This window comes from Haplochromis burtoni, unplaced genomic scaffold (genome assembly GCF_018398535.1).
Source record: "Haplochromis burtoni strain Fernald_Lab_line unplaced genomic scaffold, NCSU_Asbu1 Contig_130, whole genome shotgun sequence".
NCBI classification, from domain to species: domain Eukaryota; kingdom Metazoa; phylum Chordata; class Actinopteri; order Cichliformes; family Cichlidae; genus Haplochromis; species Haplochromis burtoni.
The window spans coordinates 701,904-722,064 of record NW_024582491.1 but is presented as its reverse complement, the minus strand read 5'-3'; the positions used below and the strand labels follow the sequence as shown (position 1 = coordinate 722,064).

Here is a 20,161-nt window from a genome sequence, read left to right as displayed (position 1 = left end):
CATCACCAGATGCAATCTTTCTGCAAAGCCTGACTTGGGCTGATTGCAAACACTCTCAGAGACATTGTTGGAGGTTTGGAAAAAATTACTGTCTAATTCATAAACATGTTGCCATCAGTCAATGAGCACAACTTGAGGGGACTCAATTCAACTGGCTGCTAGCTGGTTGAATTCTGGTTATATTCCTAAAAGTGCTAAAACTGCTGTGCAATGTGATGCAAAGACCACTAGGCAACTGTTAATCATGCTAGCATAGTCAAAAACCTCAGAAACCACTGAGGTGTACACCTGTAGCCAGTATTTTATGATATGACTAAAAATGCCAATGGAGTCACCGATTAAAGATTTCAGTCTGAACTGAAGTGAGAGATCATCAATATTCTGATACACAGTCACATCACTAGCATGACTACAATTACATACAATTTTTGACCCAAACTGCTCTTTCTAGGACTGTCTGTACCATTTCCAGCATCCACTGAAAACTACTCCGTTCAGCTTCCTGTCACAGTTAACCTGTCACACTGAATGATTCTTGACTGCAAGGAGAAACACATTGAAGCTTTCCAGCAGGTTATAGCAGACTGATAGAGCTGCAATATTTCCTCGATTACATTCTCCTGTGGAGCTGGCAGAAGCTCGTTGATCCTGTTGTATAATGTTGCTTCCAGCTGACCTGAGGTCTCCTCAAGGCAGGTACTACTTTACAGAGTTTCTTTAAGGAGGGTTAACAAACTCTGAAATATGGCTTAGGTTTGTATGTTAACAAACACAGAAAAGACTTTTGCAAAGTTACAAGTGCATACTCTAAATGAGCCCAGTGAGCTCCTTTTAGCCTGTAAGTGACACGTCATAATAGCTGCAGTTTCAAATCCTTAACATGTGAAAGGAAACCTTATATATAGACACATCCCTGGATCAGTTAGTTTCCAAGTACACTGTTTGAAACCACTGTGTACATTTTGACAATAGAAATGTACGACTTTTGTGTAACTCATTAACAATATTTTTTTTTGTGCTACATTTTAAAAACCTTAGACTTAGGAAGTTAAAGAATGTGACTGCTTACATTCATTTTAAGGTCATGCTCAGCCTTTTTTATACAGATACCAATTTTTACCATATAATTGCACTATTACCAAACAAAAGTATAATTAACCTGTAAAAATCAATGTGACCTTTGTGCATAATTAAGTATGTTAATTTGATATGACCAAAATGTGTTGTGTTAGGTTACAGTGATCACAACAAAGATCATTCAATTAAAAAAATAAATGAATCAATGACTGCATCCTACCTGACTGCCTCAGGATCCGTTTGGGGTTTGTTTTTGTTAGTTTGTTTTAATGGTACAGTAACATTAATACACGTACTGTAGATGTGCACTGGTAACCAGTATATGCGTTTGACATGAATAGGATGTGTATGAATATGTATGGTGTTTTCCAATTCTTTTTCCAAAAGGCTTTTAAGCAGTGCAGTGTGAACGCTATTGATTATGGTAAACCAGTGTTGTAATAAATTGGCTACACAGGTGTACATATTAGATACTGACTTACATTTCCACTCCTGTAATTGCAAATATTTAAATCAATTAACATCTTAAGTTATTCCATTTCCCCTCAGTTTCTAATTTGGGAGTGTTTATCTCAAGGCTAAGCCGTGGGGGGAAGTGATGGAAGTCAACTGACTGATTTCCTATGAAAATTTCACAAATTACAAACCCTTAAATTACCATGATGGTAAGCAGATAAGATAAAGGTGAGATAATTCACCTCTATTGGACACGTCATCTTCATTACAGTGTGAACAGGCAACGGAGCAACAACATCAATTGTGATCAGGCCCTTCTACATGTTCAAATTCCAAAGACTTTGAAAACCATGTTCAGGACCTAAAGTTGATCCATCAGTGCGATCTGTCCAAACTGTAATACAGAACATTACATAGAGGCGTCATTTCTCCATTTCACAGCGCCATGTGAGAGTGTTAAAATATGCCTATTAGAAAGCTGTTTTGACATAAAATGAATAACAGCTAGAAGACGAGTCTGGTATTAAAACGCAGTTTAAAGGACACCGGTACAACTTGCTCTGACCTATCCCACGTGAGAAGTTTGCTTACGAATGTTTACTCAATGGCCTTCTTAAAGTTTTCCCCAGAGAATTATCAGAAAACTGATTCAAAATGCAGAACACCAGTGCTCATTTCTGTTAAGATACTAAATTCATGCAGTTTTGCCATCCGAACTATGATGTAGCCAATCAGAGGGCTGCTCACAGCATGTGTGATTTTGCCTTCATATTGTGACACTTGGGATGGGTGTAAAACTGATTTGGTAACAGTTTTTAACACATCTCGGATGTCTATTTTATCGGTGGAGTTCCTAAATGTTATATTTACATAAATGAGACAGGGAAACCTGAAAACATCACACTTCAGGTGACAGTTGTAGCCACTGTTGAGCTGTAAAAACGCACGCTGTAGATTTTGGCAGAAGCAGAAAGAAGTGACTTTATAGAAAACTATTTTTTTATTTGCACATCGTAAAAATTGTACTTCACTGCATGTGAAGTATATGAAGGATACAGGCAGACGCACCGAGCTGGAGCAGGATCGCTCCGCTGCTGTGCTCTGATCGGCTGCTGCAGCCTCAAAGGAGTAAACGGATAGAGCGGCCGGGCCCTGCGAGTCCCTAACGAATGTCATAAATACTAATGACTGCAGTCTCTTTAGTGAGAGGAAAAGCAATTAACACACACACACACACACACACACACACACACACACACACAGAGGAAGCAGAACAATTTAACAAGAGCAATTTAGACCAGAAGTCCTGTTCTATAACGGTGCCTCAATCTAATTATAGATCCCAGGACAGCGGCATGTAGTTACAATCTGGGATAAATAACTGTTATTTTTTCACTGGCACCAACAGGAAACATTTAGCATGCAGTAAAAATATAACCAATCAAAAAATAATAACATAATGGATGCTAATAAGAGTTAAAGTACCATCACTTCAGATTAAAGTCGAGACATGTCTAAAATTGATTAGGAAGGTAGCGAGCAAAGAGCAGTGCCACGCGACTCAAAGGTGTTGCAAAGGCTTTTCAAATGCCCGTCACGTCATTTCAAAGTTTCGATCACAGGAGGAAGTACAGGGAGGATAACAGAAGGTGCAGGAGAAGCCCGGAGCAGTGCTCTGTGCTGTTAATCTGTTATGACGTCTTCTTCCTGACACCACAGAGAGCTGCTGCTGTCTTTGTGCGGACCGGGATGAATCCTGTTTTTAGTGACAGCTGGGCAAAAAGGGTTCACAACTGCATTCCTGCCAGCTGGTAAGGTTGCTAGGAAAGATCAAAAGATTTTTCCTAACCTAAAAACAAATCCACAAGTTTTCAACGTTTGCTGAGCCTGTGTCCCCAGAGCCAATGTTCAAAATGATCCATGCAGGACAGGAAAGCCTACAGAGACTCCCGTGTGACTTCAAAGAACAGTTTGGCTCCAGCATACGACACTGATAACAGCGTTCATGAGTCTGTGCACATGAAATGGATAAAGAGTCACCAGGCACTGATCAACCTCCGTCTGGAGCATAATGAGTATGACAGTGCAGGGGTTAGTAGCCATCAGATCTCCGACAGAGTCACACGCCAGGAGTCTGCTGAGCTCTCGATAGCCAGGATGAAGGTGTCCTCATTGGAGTATTGCTGGATGATGTTGTCATCCATGTTCACCAGGAGCCTGGGAAAGACAGTAAACACATTTAACGGTAATAACTGATCTGGTCAGCTCATGTCTCTATTGCAAATTGATTTCTACATACATGATCCCTCGGCTGTTCTTCACACGGCTTCCCTACAACTTCATTTAATTTCAATGTTTTGTCCTGAAGTTTGGTTTATGCTAAAATATGCCTTCTAAATGTAAGACGGGCATATTTATTCATCTCTTCTTCTCCTCATTAGCAAGGGTTACTGACACTGGCTGGCATGTAAAGCTACCTTAAGCCAACAAGCAAACAGACATGGAAGCAAGTGAAAAGCAGAAGAAACAGTTTTTATTGAGTTGGACTCACCCTTTTTTGCTTTTTTGGTAAACCTTGGCTATCTTTTCAACAGGCACCGCATATTTCTCAGAGATCTGTGAAGACAAAGTAGATGTTAACAAAACTGAATCTCTCTCTCTCTCCCCATTTATACATGCATGAATTCAATTCTTTCTAACGGCCAGTAGGGGGCGACTATTCCGGTTTCAGAAAAGTGTAAGATGTAAGAAGGATCAGAAAATAACTACTTCTCACATCTTCAGTCTCAGAAAACACTTTCCTGATGAGTTTATGGTCTCAATCCCTAGTTTCACATCTTAAAGCGAAGAACAAAAAGGAGGATAAAGCACAGGTCTATCTTGCGACTGTTGGATCCACTGCTCATTTTGTGACGTCTGGTTTGAAGAAGCTAACAAGGTAACAACCAAGATGCTCCAGATGATGCTTCAAAAACAGGGCTTTGCAAACCAACAGGTCACATTAGCTTTGACCCATCTACAAACCGTTTGGCAGTGAACTATTGGTTTGTAGAAGTAATGACTTCTGTTTTGTAAGCAATGTATTCTCAGTACTCACAGCCTCCATCAGAGCTTTGAGGGTTGGGCTGCGCAGCATCAGAGCATCAAACACTTCATCACACTCCTTCCTCACATATAGTAGAACTGGAAAAGTCAAGGTATAGGAAGACAATATTAGGTCAAACCACGACACCAACAAGGACAAGAACTCTTAATGAGAAATAAGTTACCTTTTCTTTCTGGTTCCACTCTGGACTTCTTTAGTGCAGGTGGACAGAGGTCTTCCTGGCCAACACATGAAACCCTCTTCATTAAAACACCTCTGATGAACACACATGCAGAAACACGTGTCATTTGATGGAAATGCTATTGGTTTCCCTGACATGTAACAGTTTGTTTCTTCTAAGGTAGAAACAAGGATAAAAACAAAATTAGCCTTTGTCCAACCTTCTGTAATCTTCTCACCATGGAGAGACCCTCAACAATAAACTCAAGGTCTAAGCGTGTGGAGCAGTGTGCACTAACACAAAGCCACTGTGGGACTCACCCATTTCGATCAACTTCTTCAGTGTTGAAAGCAAACACCTGCACACAAAATTTAAAAAAAACAAAAACAAACAAACATTATGTCAATTCTATGTCTTCACTAAAATGTCAAAACAAATGTGTGTGTGTGTGTGTGTATTGGAAAGAGCGTGGTCCCTCACCTGCCCCGCTCTCTGCAGGTTTCCAAAGTGGACGTCTGGGATGAAGAGAACGGGCTGGGTGTCCAGGTCTCCAATGCTTTTGAACAGCGCACTTTCAGCCCTCTTTATCGTGGTCAACTCCGAGCTGCCATTTTTCCCTAATCCAGAGGCAGTGTGAACTTAACATCTGTTGCCAAGCGGCAACTTCAAGTACAGAATTGATTACATTTGCAAACCTTTTTAAGTCTCAGTGTCCTAAGGTCAAGGATTTGTAACCTTGTTTCAGTGGATTTTAAAACAATATGAACAATTTTATTTCTGTAAATAAATTGTAATCACGTCTTAGCAACAAACAAAACCAAAAAAAGGTTTCACCTTTCATACTCTTCCTGAGCTGCTTTTTTTCCTCGTCGCGAAGCTTCCTCTCAGCACCCTGCAAACAGAAAAAAATGTCAGAATATGTTAAAAACAGGTTAAAAAGGTTTATCCAATTCCATGTTATTAGCTCACCGTTGAGCACATGTGCTAGCAGGCTTCTTTACCTTGTCACAGAAGACCTTAATCTGAGTATAGGCTCTGTGGATTGGCCTGCTGCCACAGCCGTTGTTGTAGCTGTATGTGTCGATCTGAATAATCATAGGCATCCCCTTCACACCCTTCTGAGAGGAGAAGTCTGTGCTCAGACAGTTCACAGAGATAAAGACCTAGGAAGCAACAAAATAAGAAATAAAAACAAAACATTCAGTTTTTTAAATTTTGTGGCTTAAACTGAAGCAGAGATGATGATCATATAACATTGCTAAATCGATGCCATGCAGGGCAGGAACAAGAAGCAAGAACACCCAGACCTCCCTCTCCCCACCTTCTCCAGCTCATCTGGGAAAACATGTTCCCAGGCCAGCTGAGAGATGCAATCTCTTCAGGGTGTCATGAGTCTGCCCAGGAGGCCTTTGTCTAGTGAGACATGCCAAAACAACTCACACAAAAGGCATCCTTGTCAGATGCCCAATCACCTTGATTTGCTCTTTTTGATGCAGAGGAGCAGCTCTACTCTGAGCACCTCTCAAATGACTACACTCTTCACCCTATCTCAAAGGGAGAGGCCAGCCACCCTTCAGAGAAGTCTCATTTCCACTGCTTGTATCCGCGACCTAATTTTTTTGGTCACTACACAGAGCTCATTATCATAGGTGAGGACAGTAACGTAGACTGACAGCTTCGCTCTGACGTTTCGCTCTGTCTTTAACACAACGGGACAAGGCAATATCTGCAACACTGCAGCCGCTGCCCCAATCTGTCTGTCTGTCTCCCACTCTCTTGTCCCCTCCCTCGTGAACAAGACCCCAAGTTACTTAAACTCCTCCACTTGGGGCAAAAACTCATCCCTGACCCAAAGGGGACACTCCTCACTTTTCTCAGGGTTAATATAGGGGTGCAACGATACACAAAATTCACGGTTCGGTTCGATACTTTGGTGTCACGGTTCGATATTTTTTCGATAAAAAAAATGTTCATGCCTTTTTAATTTGTCATTTATTAAATTTTCACGGCACATTCCGCACCACATCTCTGTGCGTTCATCATTTGTTTGAAGCCAGCTCACCTCCTGCAACTACTTTTCCGAGAATACGCGCTTCTTTTGTGGTTCGGACTCCTTCTGACATTTCTTTGGAGGTGGAGGAACATCACAGTAATTGCTTAAAGGAGCTTCTTCGACATCTTTAAGAGTTCTAAACAAATGTCTGTCCTCCTCCTGAAAATCTTATGTATGCAAACACGCGTTGCAACTTCTTATCTTGTGCCCGTTTTTTATTTTGACAGCGAATGCGCACCTGCGGACCACTTATGTGCAGCCCTGGTTATTTCGCTTGTCATATTGCAGCCACAGAAATTCTTTTGTCCATGAAACCATAAAGCTGCACTTTCTTTTTGCCTTATAGTCTGATTTGTCATAACTTTTCCGTTTTGTGGTAAGCTTTTCTTTGGCTGTCACTTCTTCACCCTGACCTGTCTTATTTGGCTCAGCAGAACTAAAATATTGTGGCGAGCTCAGACAAGGAGGAGACGGAGGTATCGTTTGGTCTTGCTTCCCGTGAGCTAGCCAGGGAGCACAGCCGTTTATTGACATCTGCAGAAGAACACTGCCGCTAGCTAACTGCTCAGCGCGGCAACGCACAGCAACAACAACAACACACACAGGGCGCCCTCTGACCCCGGAAGGACACACCGTCGCAGCGAGAGGGCGTCACCCGTCACTATGGCAACATAAACAAAACATAACTGTACAAACAGAACCCCGAACAGCCCTGACCCGCTACATAGCCCCCACCTAAGGGGTCAGTCGTCCCCGACGACCCCATTACCCCACACAAAGTCCTGCAAATGTCCAGGTGCCTTCTTTTGGCGCACCGGCCGGTCACGACCGGCGGGGGGAAAGTCACTCGGGTCAGAACATGGGGTGCCACCATCATCCCACTTCTGACACCAATGTGGCGAGCTCAGACAAGGAGGAGACGGAGGTGTCGTTTGGTCTTGCTTCCCGTGAGCTAGCCAGGGAGCACAGCCGTTTATTGACATCTGCAGAAGAACACTGCCGCTAGCTAACTGCTCAGCGCGGCAACAGCACAGCAACAACAACAACACACACAGGGCGCCCTCTGACCCCGGAAGGACACACCGTCGCAGCGAGAGGGCGTCACCCGTCACTATGGCAACATAAACAAAACATAACTGTACAAACAGAACCCCGAACAGCCCTGACCCGCTACAATATATATCCTGCTGCTTTTACACACGCACTCACATAACGCTCAGCGATTCTCTGCGCGATCAACCTCTCACATGTTTAAGCTTGCTGCGGGAGATTTCACTTGTCATGTTTGCATAGTAAGCTAACGATTGATAAGACGATGTCAGAGGAATTGGTGCACAAATTATCATCACTCACAGATCAGTGCTGTCGCTCTCTATACACAGTTCGCGATTGCAAAGTGAAAGCAAAAAAACAAGCGCAAATTCAAACGCGATTTCAATATGTCACATATTGACAGTGGCTCACCGATGCCAATGACATAATTACCCAGCTACATTTCCGAAAGAATGCAAAAGCATTGACATATATTTTTCCTTCCTATGATAGGCCGACGGGCAGGGCAGAGATAGATTTTGGTAGCCCGACTGGAAAAATCGCTAGCCAGGGCAGGCGATTTTGCGAGCCCTGTATCTGATTGAGGAATCACTCATCTTTGGAAAAGAGAGTTTATTACAGAGAAATGGCTCTTTCCAAAATAAAAGCTATACTATACGCTTCTTCTGGGCTATATTCTCAGCAGCATATTAAACATATCAGGTCCCCATAAGGAGAATCATGTGCTAACGGCTGTCTAAATGACTCGGGTAAAGTTTGTTGTTGTTTTTGTCTGCTTCCACTTGTCTTTGCACTAGGATGATGTCGGAGTAAATGTGCAGTCATATTTGTTGTGTTCCCACTAGTGCTGTCAGCATAAATCTCGTTGAAATGACGTTAACGCCACAACACGGCAAATCTCTGTTAACGAGCTACCCGGGCCCGGGGCTGGACGGCCAACACGTTAACGAGCTAACTGCGCTAACACACTAGCTCCCACCCATGTAATTGAGCATTGCGTGGCACATCCAACATACTGTTTTACTTTAGTCCATGACGCGCTTACCTTCAGGGTCATACGTCACATGAAAACCAAAATAGTTCCAAACGCCAGATCTGAATGAGGGTGGGGGAGGTTCAATTTGCCATGTTGCAAGGAGAGCTTAACTTCTGTCTCGCTAGCTTGCCCTGCGCTCAGTGAATCTGCGTTCGACTACTCCGCCTAAGCTGCACTGTCGAGCGCAGATCCACTGAGCGCTCAACACAGACAGCATCGTCAGAAGGAAAGTTGATAAAATAAATAAAAAATTTATTTTGTATTGTTCATACATATGCGTACCAAACCGAAAGCACTGTATCCAACGGTTCAATATCGATACGAGTATCGTTGCACCCCTACCAATTAGGCACAATTTTTAGGGCCAAATATAACAACCTCAGTTTTGTCTGAAATTGAGAGAAAAAAATTACAGGACATATGGGTCTTTATGTCTTTTAGACAAGCCAGCCTGTACTTTCATCAATTGATTTTTGTCTTCTGGCTGTTGTCATAGATAGATATAACTGGGTATTATCTGCATAGCAATGAAAGAGATATGCTAATAATAATAAAATGGCCAGCAAGTCAGGCCTCATATCAGCATGGGTATTCTATTTAGAACATATTCTTTCTATTATAGTCCTGAGTTGATGTCAGGTTGAATATAGATTTCAATATAATCAACTTCTACAAGCAGAGCATAAAGTACATGCCGCACAGCTTACGGGCACTAGCTGCTGCACCAAAGTTTCCAGAAACTGGCCAATCAGAACAATGTGGTATCTTAGGGAGGGGTCCCTAAAGAGGCAGGCATAAAAATGGTGCATTTCAAATAAGAAAATCTTTGTTACAAAATTCCATTTCACTTTTGTAAACACCTGTAAAGCAATAAACAGCAACTTGCTATTAACTAAAAGGTATTCCTGCACTAGTTTAACCATAAGAGCCCGTTATTAGTCAATATGTTTTCTAATGAAGCTGTATCTGACTCACAAACTGTGTGGTAATGATAGAAAGTTTAGAGGATCCATGAATCACAACAGCAGCAGTTCACAGGCCACAACAACTCATAAGCCTCCTTCAAATTCGCATGTGTCAAGTAAAACACTTCAAAGACACAGAGGTACAAGAATGTGGGATTTTATATAAAGAAATCAACTGTTTAATATTGTTTCAGAACCGCGAGTGTCCCAGATTTCAGAAATATATGGCTCTTCTCCACCCATTCCTCTTTCCCAGAGCTAAAGTAATTGGGCATAGCTGCAGATCTGCAGGTTATTAAAAGCTTGTGAAAAGAATTCACAAAATGTCACCAAAGTAACAGCACCATCCTACCACTATTTTAATCATTTAGTGTGCTCTTTAAGCAATAATACATGTCATTATCTTAACACATTTAATTGCACAATGGAACAGATTCTCATGATTGGTGCCAAATCATCCAAACGGACAGAATTTCCACATGAATCTCCCAGCTAAACAGGACGGGCAGCTTGAGCAACAGGTCGGCAGAGACGGATCACAGTGGATTCATAACTGCGGCTAAACACCAATTTTCCCACTACGCAGCATCAACAGCATCGTGTCTGAACCTGCAGAGGTGAGGGCTGATTGCTGGAAAAGCCTGGAGCACAAATGAGCCTCCTACACACCTCCACAAATTCACACCTCCACAGACCCAAGCCATTTCAATTTTCTCCACAAGCGCTGGACGCATTGCTGCTAGCAGCGTGTGTATGTGTGCGTGGGAGGCTTGTTGTGTTTGCGCGATCCGCATGTGTAAGCGTACCTTCCTAAAAAAAGGGGGGGGGGGGAAACAAAGTTCACGAGGGCACTGCAGAGTGGCTGTTTAGTGCCATCCGCTCAACCAGCACAAACAAACACGAAAACAAGAGTTGTGTGCAGCAGGAAGCCACTCATCTCCCGCCCAAACCAACACATTTCACACTCTGTTACAAGGAGGTTGCCAACTGTTACCTGGCAACAGCCAAAGCATGCAGAAACAAAACATAACGTGTCCACCAAATAAAAAAAGTATAGATATATTTATTTCATCTAAACTGGTGTCAAATTAGCAGTGGAGAGCTACGTTTCTAAAAAGAAAAAGAAAAAAAGATTATAGGAGTGACACGAGGCTTCACATTTCCTCACAGTAACCCTTTTGTTTTGTCCTCAACCTTTTCCACCTCATTTCCCCTGGGGGGTGGGGTCTGGCCTCATACTGGAGGCTTGTGAGTCAGAGTGCAGCAGAAAGGGTGAGAACCACTTGGCTCACATCTTACAGCACAGCCACACAGTGTAATCAGTGCTTCTAATGACCTAATTGATATTTAGTAGGACAAATTGTATTCATTAGACAAAGCAGATCATATGCAAAACACAGAAGAAGGGATTATTACAAACTGTGAATGATGACGAAGGGAGGATATCGTCACAGTTAAAAGCTAAATCCTCAGTGCTCTCACTTTCAAAATACCTACCACCTCTAAACAAGAGGCCAGACTACAGGATCATCCATGCTTTGAATATACATACTGGCAAAAATCCAAACATGCTGGTTACATTATTTATTTGTTTAACATGCATGAAGGTGCTACCATGGAATTTTGGCCAGAGCTTGAGAGAAAAGTTCAACCTCACAGGGACTTCCTTGAGTTTCACTCACATTAAAAGGACTAAGATTCCTCTAATTTTGCACCTGTAGTATGTAGCCTGACATGAAAGTGATTTAACTACTAATAATAAAAGGTGCCATGCGAGACAGTCACTTCCCTTTCTGTAAGACTAATGGTACACAGTGGTACACGATTGTGGTCAGGTGTACAATCACACACACACCGCTCGATGCAGTACCGTCACAGTACCGCCTGAACACACATTTAAAGCAATTACGGTTCGTGAAAAGCGTGTGCGCCACACAGTAAATATTTATCCACAAACCAGCAAAACGGCAATTACCCGTCTGTCAGCGAGGCAGTTTGAGAAGTTCCCATTAAAACTGGAGCTGAATGGGAGCCCCAGGGCTCAAAACACCTTAGGGTGGACTCATTCTTTAGTGTGTTTGTGGGTGTGTTTACACGCTGTGTGCAATTTGTCTTCATCCAACTAACCGACGTCACTGAGTAGAAACCTGAGCAGGGTTGTTTTCAAGGGTTTGTTGCCCTGTACCCGGCGTCTCTGCAGCCCCAAATAACCTGACACAAAGCAGGAGACACGCCTCCCGTCATCGGGGCCAGTCATACGATCGTATGACTGGCCCCGATGACTAGAGTGAGAGTATGAAGTATAAACAGTCCACTGACGCGGTTCAGCACAGACCAGGAGTCCTAAAGACAAAAACTTGCGCTTTTATTAAGCAATCCTCCCCACACAGGGCTAAGAGTTTACCTCGTCTGACCTGTTCAGCTTCCATGGTGTGACACATACAGCCCCCCCCTCACCTTGGCTTCTTCACTGACATCCCATGTGAAAGACACAGCATTGTAGGCAATTTCCTCCACGTTCCCGATGTTGAAGCTCTCCTTGTAGTCAGCTGAAGGCAAACGGATTAAACAGGAGAAGTTTGGCGTCAGATCTGTTAACATTTTGCCTGTCTGGAGGCACATTTTCTTTTTTTGTGTGTGAATTTTTCAAAACATACTTGCATAACAAAAACAACTATACATTTATCTTTGTATCTTGCTATATATCTCTATATAATAGAGAGAGAGAGAGAGACCCTCCTCTTTGCAGATCCTCTCCAAGTCATTAATGTTTCATGCCTCATGTTTGGCAGCTGGAACCTTCAGCTACCTCCACAGATTTTCTATAGGATTAAGGTCTGGACACTGACTCGACCACTCCAAGACCTTAACATGCCTCTTCTTGAGCCAATCCTTTGTTGCCTTTCGTGTTTTGGATCATTGTCATGCTGGAATACCCACCCACCCCATTTTCAATGTCCTGGCTGAGGGAAGGAGGTTCTCACCCAAGACAGTACGTGTCCCCATCTGTCCTCCTTTGATCCAGTCCCTTTGGCAGAAAAAACACCCCCAAAGCATAATGTTTCCACCTCCATGTTTGATGGCGGGGACGGTGTTCTTGGAGTCGTAAGCCACATTCTTTCTCCTAAAACATGGCGAGTTAAGTTGATGCCAAATAGGTCTCATCTGACCACAACACTTTACCCAGTCCTCCTCTGAATCATTGAGATGTTCAGTGGTCTGTACATGTTCTTTCCAACTGTTTTCTTGGTGACTGGGTTTCCAGCTGCCTTGAGATCATTGACAAGTTCCTCCCGAGTAGTTCTGGGTTGGTTCCACAGTGTTCTCATTATCACTGAAACTCGATTAGGTGAGCTCTTGCGTGGAGCTCCGGACCGAGGGAGATTGGCAGTTATTTTATGGTTCTTCCATCTGCGAGTAATCGCACCAACGGTCGTCACCTTCTCCCCCAGCTGCTTGGCGATGGTCTTGTAGCCCATTCCAGCCTTGTGTAGCTCCACAGTCTCGTTCCTGACATCCTCAGAAAGCTCTTTGGTCCTGGCTATGGTGCAGAGTTTGGAATCTGGATGGATTGATTGCTTCTATGGACAGTTATCTTTTATACAGGTAACAAATTAAGAAGGCTCCCAATGTCAGCTCGTTACCTGGATAAAATATACCTGGGAGCCAGAAATCTTGCTGATTGATGGTGATCAAATACTTATTTCATTCATGAAAATCTGAATTTATTTCTTTTTTATTATTGTTCTGTCTCTCACTGTTCAAATAAACCTACCACTGAAACTATAGACTTATCTTTTCTTTGTTAGTGGGCAAAGCTACAAAATCAGTAGAGGTTCAAATAATTTGTTCCCTGACTGAGTGTCAACTAAATTTTTGATTGTTCATACTGATCCAAGAACTCATAAAGACATACAGTATACTTATTTAGTAAGTGGTTGAGGTAGTGATCATTTCCCAAACTAGGAAACTGCTCCCTCTGAGTCAGAACAACAATAACAGTTAACATTCCACTGTTTCTCTCCTACAGTTGCATTTTGTCTTTAAATCCCATTACAGGCAGCATGTCTATTTCATTATCTCATATTTTCAACGGTTCACAACACTCCACCATTAACTCCAAATACACTGCCTTATTTTCACTCTCCCACCTTGTCTGTGGCAAGTTCATGCCAATACTTGCCATGAAAATTCACCAGAGTTTATGACACCTGGTTCATTCCTTTCGGTTTTAAGCCACAGGCTGGGGCACGTCTTTTGCTGAACGCACATGATATGGCTACAATCCAAGCCCCCACCTATTTCTCCTGTTAACGTCTATGCAAACATAGACCCATAAGCGTCTTTCCACAGCACTCCTGTGGGAATTCAGGCTTGACTGTTATTCAAATTATATCAGGTTTCAGCTCTGGATATGTGACAGGATTCTCCTGGAGCCTCCTGTAAGACTGCCACCTACTTAATCTCTCCTTAAATGGTTTTGTGAGGTTTAGGTGAAAATATCTAGTAGTCCCCATCTACACCATTATTGTGCAGGTAGTGAGGACAGAACATCTTACCGATGTCCAGCACTCTCTGCTTGGCAGTGTGCTGCCTTGAGTGCCAGTATTTCCAGTTCTTCAGCTGCTCATCTCTGCCCTTGTCGTCCCCAAAGACAACCATGATAACACTCTACAGGAAAATATGAAGTAGAATAAGGTCAAATATTTCACACTACTGAGTGATCAAGTCCTCAGCCTCCTCCATCTTCCCTCACTCACCTGTACAATACTGTTCTGTGGCAGCTCAGAGCCTCCCACGGTGCACTGATCACTCCTGGATAGACTCCTATCAGCTCCATGGGATGATGTCACTCCAGTCACTCCGACTTTCCCTCTGGGCTGATGCAGGGATGATCTGAAGCCGGCCGCAGAGAGCGTCAAAGGGTAGAACTGGCCGCGGTTCAAGTAGGCCATGGGTCCTTCTCCTTGGCGTGGCCGGAGAGATAACGTGGCCTCCAGGTTGTACCGGAAGCTGTCACTGTAAGGACATAATGGGCTCCATAACTGCCATTGGTAAGATAACTACTAAAACAATGACAGGTGAAAGTAAAATATAAAACTGAATGTTATTAAATATAGCCTTATACACTCTTCATAATATATAGTTTAGGCTTTGAAGTCTAAATCCTGTGTGTGCCAATAAGGAAACTGGACTATAGTCATTGAACTCTTGCAATCCTTGACAATATTAATATTTGATAAAAATTAATGACTTAAGACAATCTTTTAAAATGAAGGACATCCTAATCTAAAAATCAAATTATATACCAGCTTCTTTCATTTTAGAAAAACTCTTTAAGTTGATGCTTGTGCACTAGGAAAAACTCTATTCCTGTCATATTATCAAATTAAAGCAATCACAGCCAAATGGAGGAATTTGTTAAAACTTTTACTCTAGGAGAGCAGATTAATGCTGGTGTATGTGACTCAGTAAAAGATTGCGAGGAACTCTTTAAAGACACTTATGACTCTAAACAAACTTGAGCCCAACATACACTCAACAAAAACTTTATTACTAGTGTCCCTTTTGCTTTCAGAACTGTGTTAATTCTTCATAGTATAGATTAAACACAGTGCTGGAAAATTTCCTCAGACTTTTTTTTTCCACATTGCCATGACATGCCGTGATTTCCCGGCTGCACATCCACGATGAACATCTCCAGTTCTACCCAAAGTTGCTCCACTGGATTGAGATCTGATAATTGCGGACACGAGTACAGTGAACTCATTGTCATGTTCAAGAAGCCGCTTTGATATGCTTTGAGTTTTTTGACATCATTATCCTGCAGGAAGCAGCCATGAGAAGATGGTACACTGTGGTCAAAGGGATGGACGTAGACAGCAACAACACTCAGGTAGTGCTGTGGAGTGTAAGCGACACTCAGTTGGCACTAAGGCATCCGCAGTGCAAAGAGAATATCTCCCACGCCGTCACACTACCACCAGCCTGAACCGTTGATTCAGTGCAGGATGGATCCATGCTTTCATGTTGTTTAAATTAGGTCTTAACCATCCACCTATTGGAGCCAAAATCATCAAAATCATCCAACCACGCAATGTTTTTTCCAATCCTTTATTGTCCGATTTTGATTCCTACTGTCTTCTTCTTAGCGGGCAGAGCAGCTGTAGCCTATCTGCATCACAGTTCAGTGTGTTGTGTGTTCAGAGATGCTCTTCTTTTTTGGAACAAGTGGTTATTTGAGTTACTGCTGCCTTCTTATCATTTCAAGGCAGTCTAGCCATTCTCCTCCAACCTCTGTCACTTAAATCACCTTTCTTCTTCATTCTGATGCTTAACTTGAACTTCAGCAATTCATCTTGACCATGTCTGCTTGCCTGAATGCATCCAGTTGCTGCCAAGTGATTGGCTGATCAGATCACATTGTGTTAACAAGCAATTGAACATTGCATTGCATTTTGTACCAAACAGCGTGACCAGTGAGTGTGTGTCTGGGCCGCATAGATTCATTGAAACACACCGAAACCCTGGTTAACCTTAAAAAACACACATTGCAGTTTCTTTAGAATTAAACCCCCACATACACCATTCTTCCAAAGCACTGAATGAGGGTTAATCCAATGCTGAAAATAGTTCCATAAGTTCCGCCTGCAGTGTCATGTTAAGGGAACTGTGACTGACTTTACAGGTTTTATTTTGTTTATAATGTTTTGCATGTTTTGATTTGATAGCTTTACGCAGGATGCCCTTCGTGATGCAATGAATGGAATGAATGGGGTTGCAGCTTCACAGAGCAATCACAGCAAATGGGGAAACTTAAACAGTGTTTATGTTTTTCCCCCACATGAGATTTGTTGGCAATTTTTTTTTAAAAAGCACCTAAAATTCAGTCATTCTTCTCTCAGGATAAGATGTGTGCACATAAATTTTATTCTAATTTTTTTGTAGTATCGCCATGTTTTTAAACTTACGCTGGTAGACTGTGGTGAAATTCATCGACTCCCGAGGAAGAATTTTTATGGTACATCTGTAAAAGAAGATACTAATGAGCAAACTATTCATGTAAAAAGAAATAATAATGAAAAAGGAGTTTGTATCAAATAAAAAAAATCTTATCAGTATCAACAAAACTTGTATAGCAACAACCAACAATTCTGTTCAGATTAGGTCTGACCTCTTTTTCCACTGGCTCCTCATACGTGCTGTCCAGACTGCTCCTCTGTTCGTCTTTCAAATAGCCAGTAAGGGACATATCATAACAGCTTTGCTCATACAGCCTTCTTATTTGGTCTCTAGGCTCTTTTTGGCAGGTGCCACCAGAAAATGAAAGTGGCATGGGGGCCTGGCTTTCTGTCTTGACCAGAGCAAGAGGTCCATTCTCTCCACCTTTACCATCTCCTTCTCTAGAATCTCCTGCGTGGCTTTCAGCTCCATATTTGTAGCCCTGCTGGTGCTCAGTGGTTGTGCTGTTGTTTAAAGAGAGGTTAACAGGCAGTGACACCATAGCTTGAAGCTGGTGACCCACCATGTCCAACTTTCCGCAGTTGCTGTGCCCATGAGCAGAAGGCTCTGTGGGCTTAATGGCACTGGGTGTATACCTCTTCTCTCTGGGAACCTGAAAGGATTATGACAAGTCCAGAAGCAATTCAGACCTAAAATAAATCAGATCATTGTATGTGGCAATGTCCTTTATTATTCTTTGTTTCATACCTTATAGTAGTCATACAGCACCCCTAGAGCTGCTGGACTGTTCTCATCTCCATTGATGTTCATCATGGCTTTTGAGGCTTCTGTCAGTGGGTTCTCCAGGAAGATTTTCCATGCCTAAAATAAATCAGATAATTATAAGTGGCAATATCCTTTATTCTTCTTTGTTTCATACCTTATAGTAGTCATACAGCACCCCTAGAGCTGCTGGACTGTCCTCATCTCCATTGATGTTCATCATGGCCTTTGAGGCTTCTGTCAGTGGGTTCTCCAGGAAGGTTTTCCATGCCTCATCCTCACTCCTGAGCGGTTTGCGGTGGGCCACCGACACTTCGTTTGGTACCACCACCACCAGCCTTTTGCTGGGAACGACCGATGGGAAAAGACAGAGAGGCATGTTATTACTACAAAGTCATTCTTTCATTAACAGAAGCCAGTGCCAAGCCACTAAAAATGCCCCAGGCTGTTTCTCACCAGACTTCACTCAAATTGCCTGCTCCATGTGGAGCATGTTTATTTAAGTCCACTTTTGCTGGTATATCTTTAAAAATGAACCAGTGGAAATGAAGTCATTCAGAGATATTGGCATGAAGATCAATTTCGTCTGACATCGTGGTAGTTATTAATTTTCAAATTTTTGTGAAATCTTTCATAATAATGAAAGCATAAACGAAACCAGTAACGTTTATGTGCAGGTACGTGAACGGTAATTAACTCATTCTAAAATAAATTATATTAGTTTAGTAATTTGTGTCCCTGGGGGTGTTTATATAGCATAGGCTCCAGTGCACATCTACTGATAGCAAGAAGACAACAAATATATCTAAAAGGAACTGGACTAAAACTGACAGAAGTTATTATCAGTGATGCTAAAACTTTCTCTTACCTGTCCAGGTCCATGTTGCTTCAAGTCCCTGCTGTTTTCTAGGATTGCTAGAGAAACTGGACTTTCAAGTTAGTGCAGGCAAGTTTGTGTGGGAAACTGCAAAAATGAGCCCGGGAAAGGCTGGCTCTATTTAAGGTCTCACTAAAAACCGCCAATGAAATCATCTGGATCCTCGCGAACACATTTCCCGATGCCCATAGTGTAAGAAGAAAATGTCCATATTAAAAACAAACAAACAAAAACAAACCAAATCGATAATAATCCGTATAAATGGAGACAGGGGTGTATTCTGTTTGGAAAAGGTGATCAATTAAGACCGAGGTAGTACAGCACCTGAGGCAGGATAAACGAGGAAACGAAAGCTATCCCTGTGATTGGTGATATACTTCTAAGCGTCGTAGTGCAGGACTGCTCCCCATTGGTGAATGGGAAGCAGAAAGGCGTGTCTTGAAAAATAGGTAAAAGGTGGACTGCCCAACGTTAAATTATATATATTGTACGGTATGTACCGTTTTGTGTTGTTTTTTGGTGGGGTTCTGTGTGTGTTTAAAAACAAGCCCGTGAGCAGCAAAACAGAAAAAAACGAAAACACACACTCTTCCAACTCAATTTGATATTTTAATTGGCTATATTGGTGATATTAACGGTGTCATAAAAATGTATTTTACGAAAGCTTATGAATATTATCTTAATTGTTAATTGGCGTAAGAGAAAACTATGGTGGCTGTTCCTTTGTGTTGTATCGCGACACCTTGTGGCATGCATTTGTCTTGCACCTTGAAGGGAAAACTGTTATACATTTGCTGATTTCAAAGGTGTTTTGCTATTCTTGTTGTTTCGTTCGGAAATGTATTTTTGTGGTTAAATAACTACTTTACGTTTTATTACGCCAATTTTTCTTCCTGGGAAATGTTCCTCCTGTAAAGAAAGATGGAGCCTTCACGTGCTGTCAGTAAAGCCCCCAACTTGATTCGTGTAGAACTGTCATGATTTGGGGTTTACTGGAAATCTTTGAATGCATCATAGTTCATGGTTTGAGCATGCGCACTAGTGCGGTGACGCCAAACGGCAGGGATAGGCGAGAGTTCCAGAGGACTCAGCGTAGTGCTGCTTCAGTTTAGTGATTGTCTTCACTGATACAAGTACTTTTTTTTAGTGATGGGCAGATGAAGCCCCATGAAGCACTGAAGCTTTTCATCCAATTGGTTCACCCCAACGCGAAGCTTCATGAAGCTTCATTTGCTCTAGCAGGACACCTACTGGACGTAAAAATAATAGCTGGCATGAATTTGAAGAGTGTGGCATTTTGCACACAGCCTGTAAATGTCAACAACAAAAGGAGTGTGTAAAACGTGTGTATTGTAGTGATGGCAGTATACTGTGTATATTTATACTGGCAGTATGGAAAATGATTATTTGGAAATGCTTGAAATGGAAATGATCATTTACTGTGAGGTGAGGTGTGGTTGGGGTGTGGACAGTAGTTGTGCTTTTGTAACGTTGAGGTATGGACAGCTACACACTCCTGCCTGTTCACATTTTATTCTGTAAAAACTAAATTTTCACTGCTCTTACGACCTTTTTAGTGGGGAGAACATAGCTAGGATTTAATGATTTAACAAATCTTTTGAATCCTTTGTCCTCCACAATGCTAAATGGCTG

The 20,161-nt window shown here is 42.2% G+C and overlaps 2 protein-coding genes across 2 annotated transcripts in view; one reads left to right on the top strand and one right to left on the bottom strand.

The window, feature by feature from the left end:
* Nucleotides 1-2,518: 2,518 nt before the first annotated feature.
* grhl2a (grainyhead-like transcription factor 2a) lies at nucleotides 2,519-18,865 on the bottom strand. Its single transcript, XM_005930176.3, has 16 exons — nucleotides 18,500-18,865; nucleotides 17,810-17,975; nucleotides 17,617-17,730; nucleotides 17,081-17,521; nucleotides 16,878-16,933; nucleotides 14,667-14,925; nucleotides 14,466-14,577; nucleotides 12,364-12,455; nucleotides 5,801-5,962; nucleotides 5,634-5,691; nucleotides 5,280-5,416; nucleotides 5,120-5,157; nucleotides 4,803-4,894; nucleotides 4,631-4,716; nucleotides 4,085-4,149; nucleotides 2,519-3,750 (listed from the first exon to the last, which is right to left on the bottom strand). Exons 1-16 carry the CDS (start codon nucleotides 18,511-18,513, stop codon nucleotides 3,636-3,638), a joined length of 2,007 nt encoding a protein of 668 aa, XP_005930238.1. The 5' UTR covers nucleotides 18,514-18,865; the 3' UTR covers nucleotides 2,519-3,635.
* Nucleotides 18,866-19,530: 665 nt separating this feature from the next.
* The window catches only part of LOC102301449 (zinc finger protein 706), a 4,676-nt gene continuing 4,045 nt past the window's right edge, over nucleotides 19,531-20,161 (top strand). The window contains exon 1 of the mRNA XM_005930174.3: nucleotides 19,531-19,654. The gene's annotated coding sequence lies outside the window, so the exon portion shown is untranslated. The remainder of the gene's footprint in view (nucleotides 19,655-20,161) is intronic.

Bases quoted from the DNA above. Each gene is read 5' to 3' on its own strand.
- grhl2a (XM_005930176.3), bottom strand. The intron at 17,522-17,616 runs GTATGAAACAAA...TAATCCTTTCAG, and splicing joins TGCTGTATGACTACTATAAG to GTTCCCAGAGAGAAGAGGTA. The intron at 16,934-17,080 runs GTCAGACCTAAT...CTTCTTTTACAG, and splicing joins AGGAGCCAGTGGAAAAAGAG to ATGTACCATAAAAATTCTTC.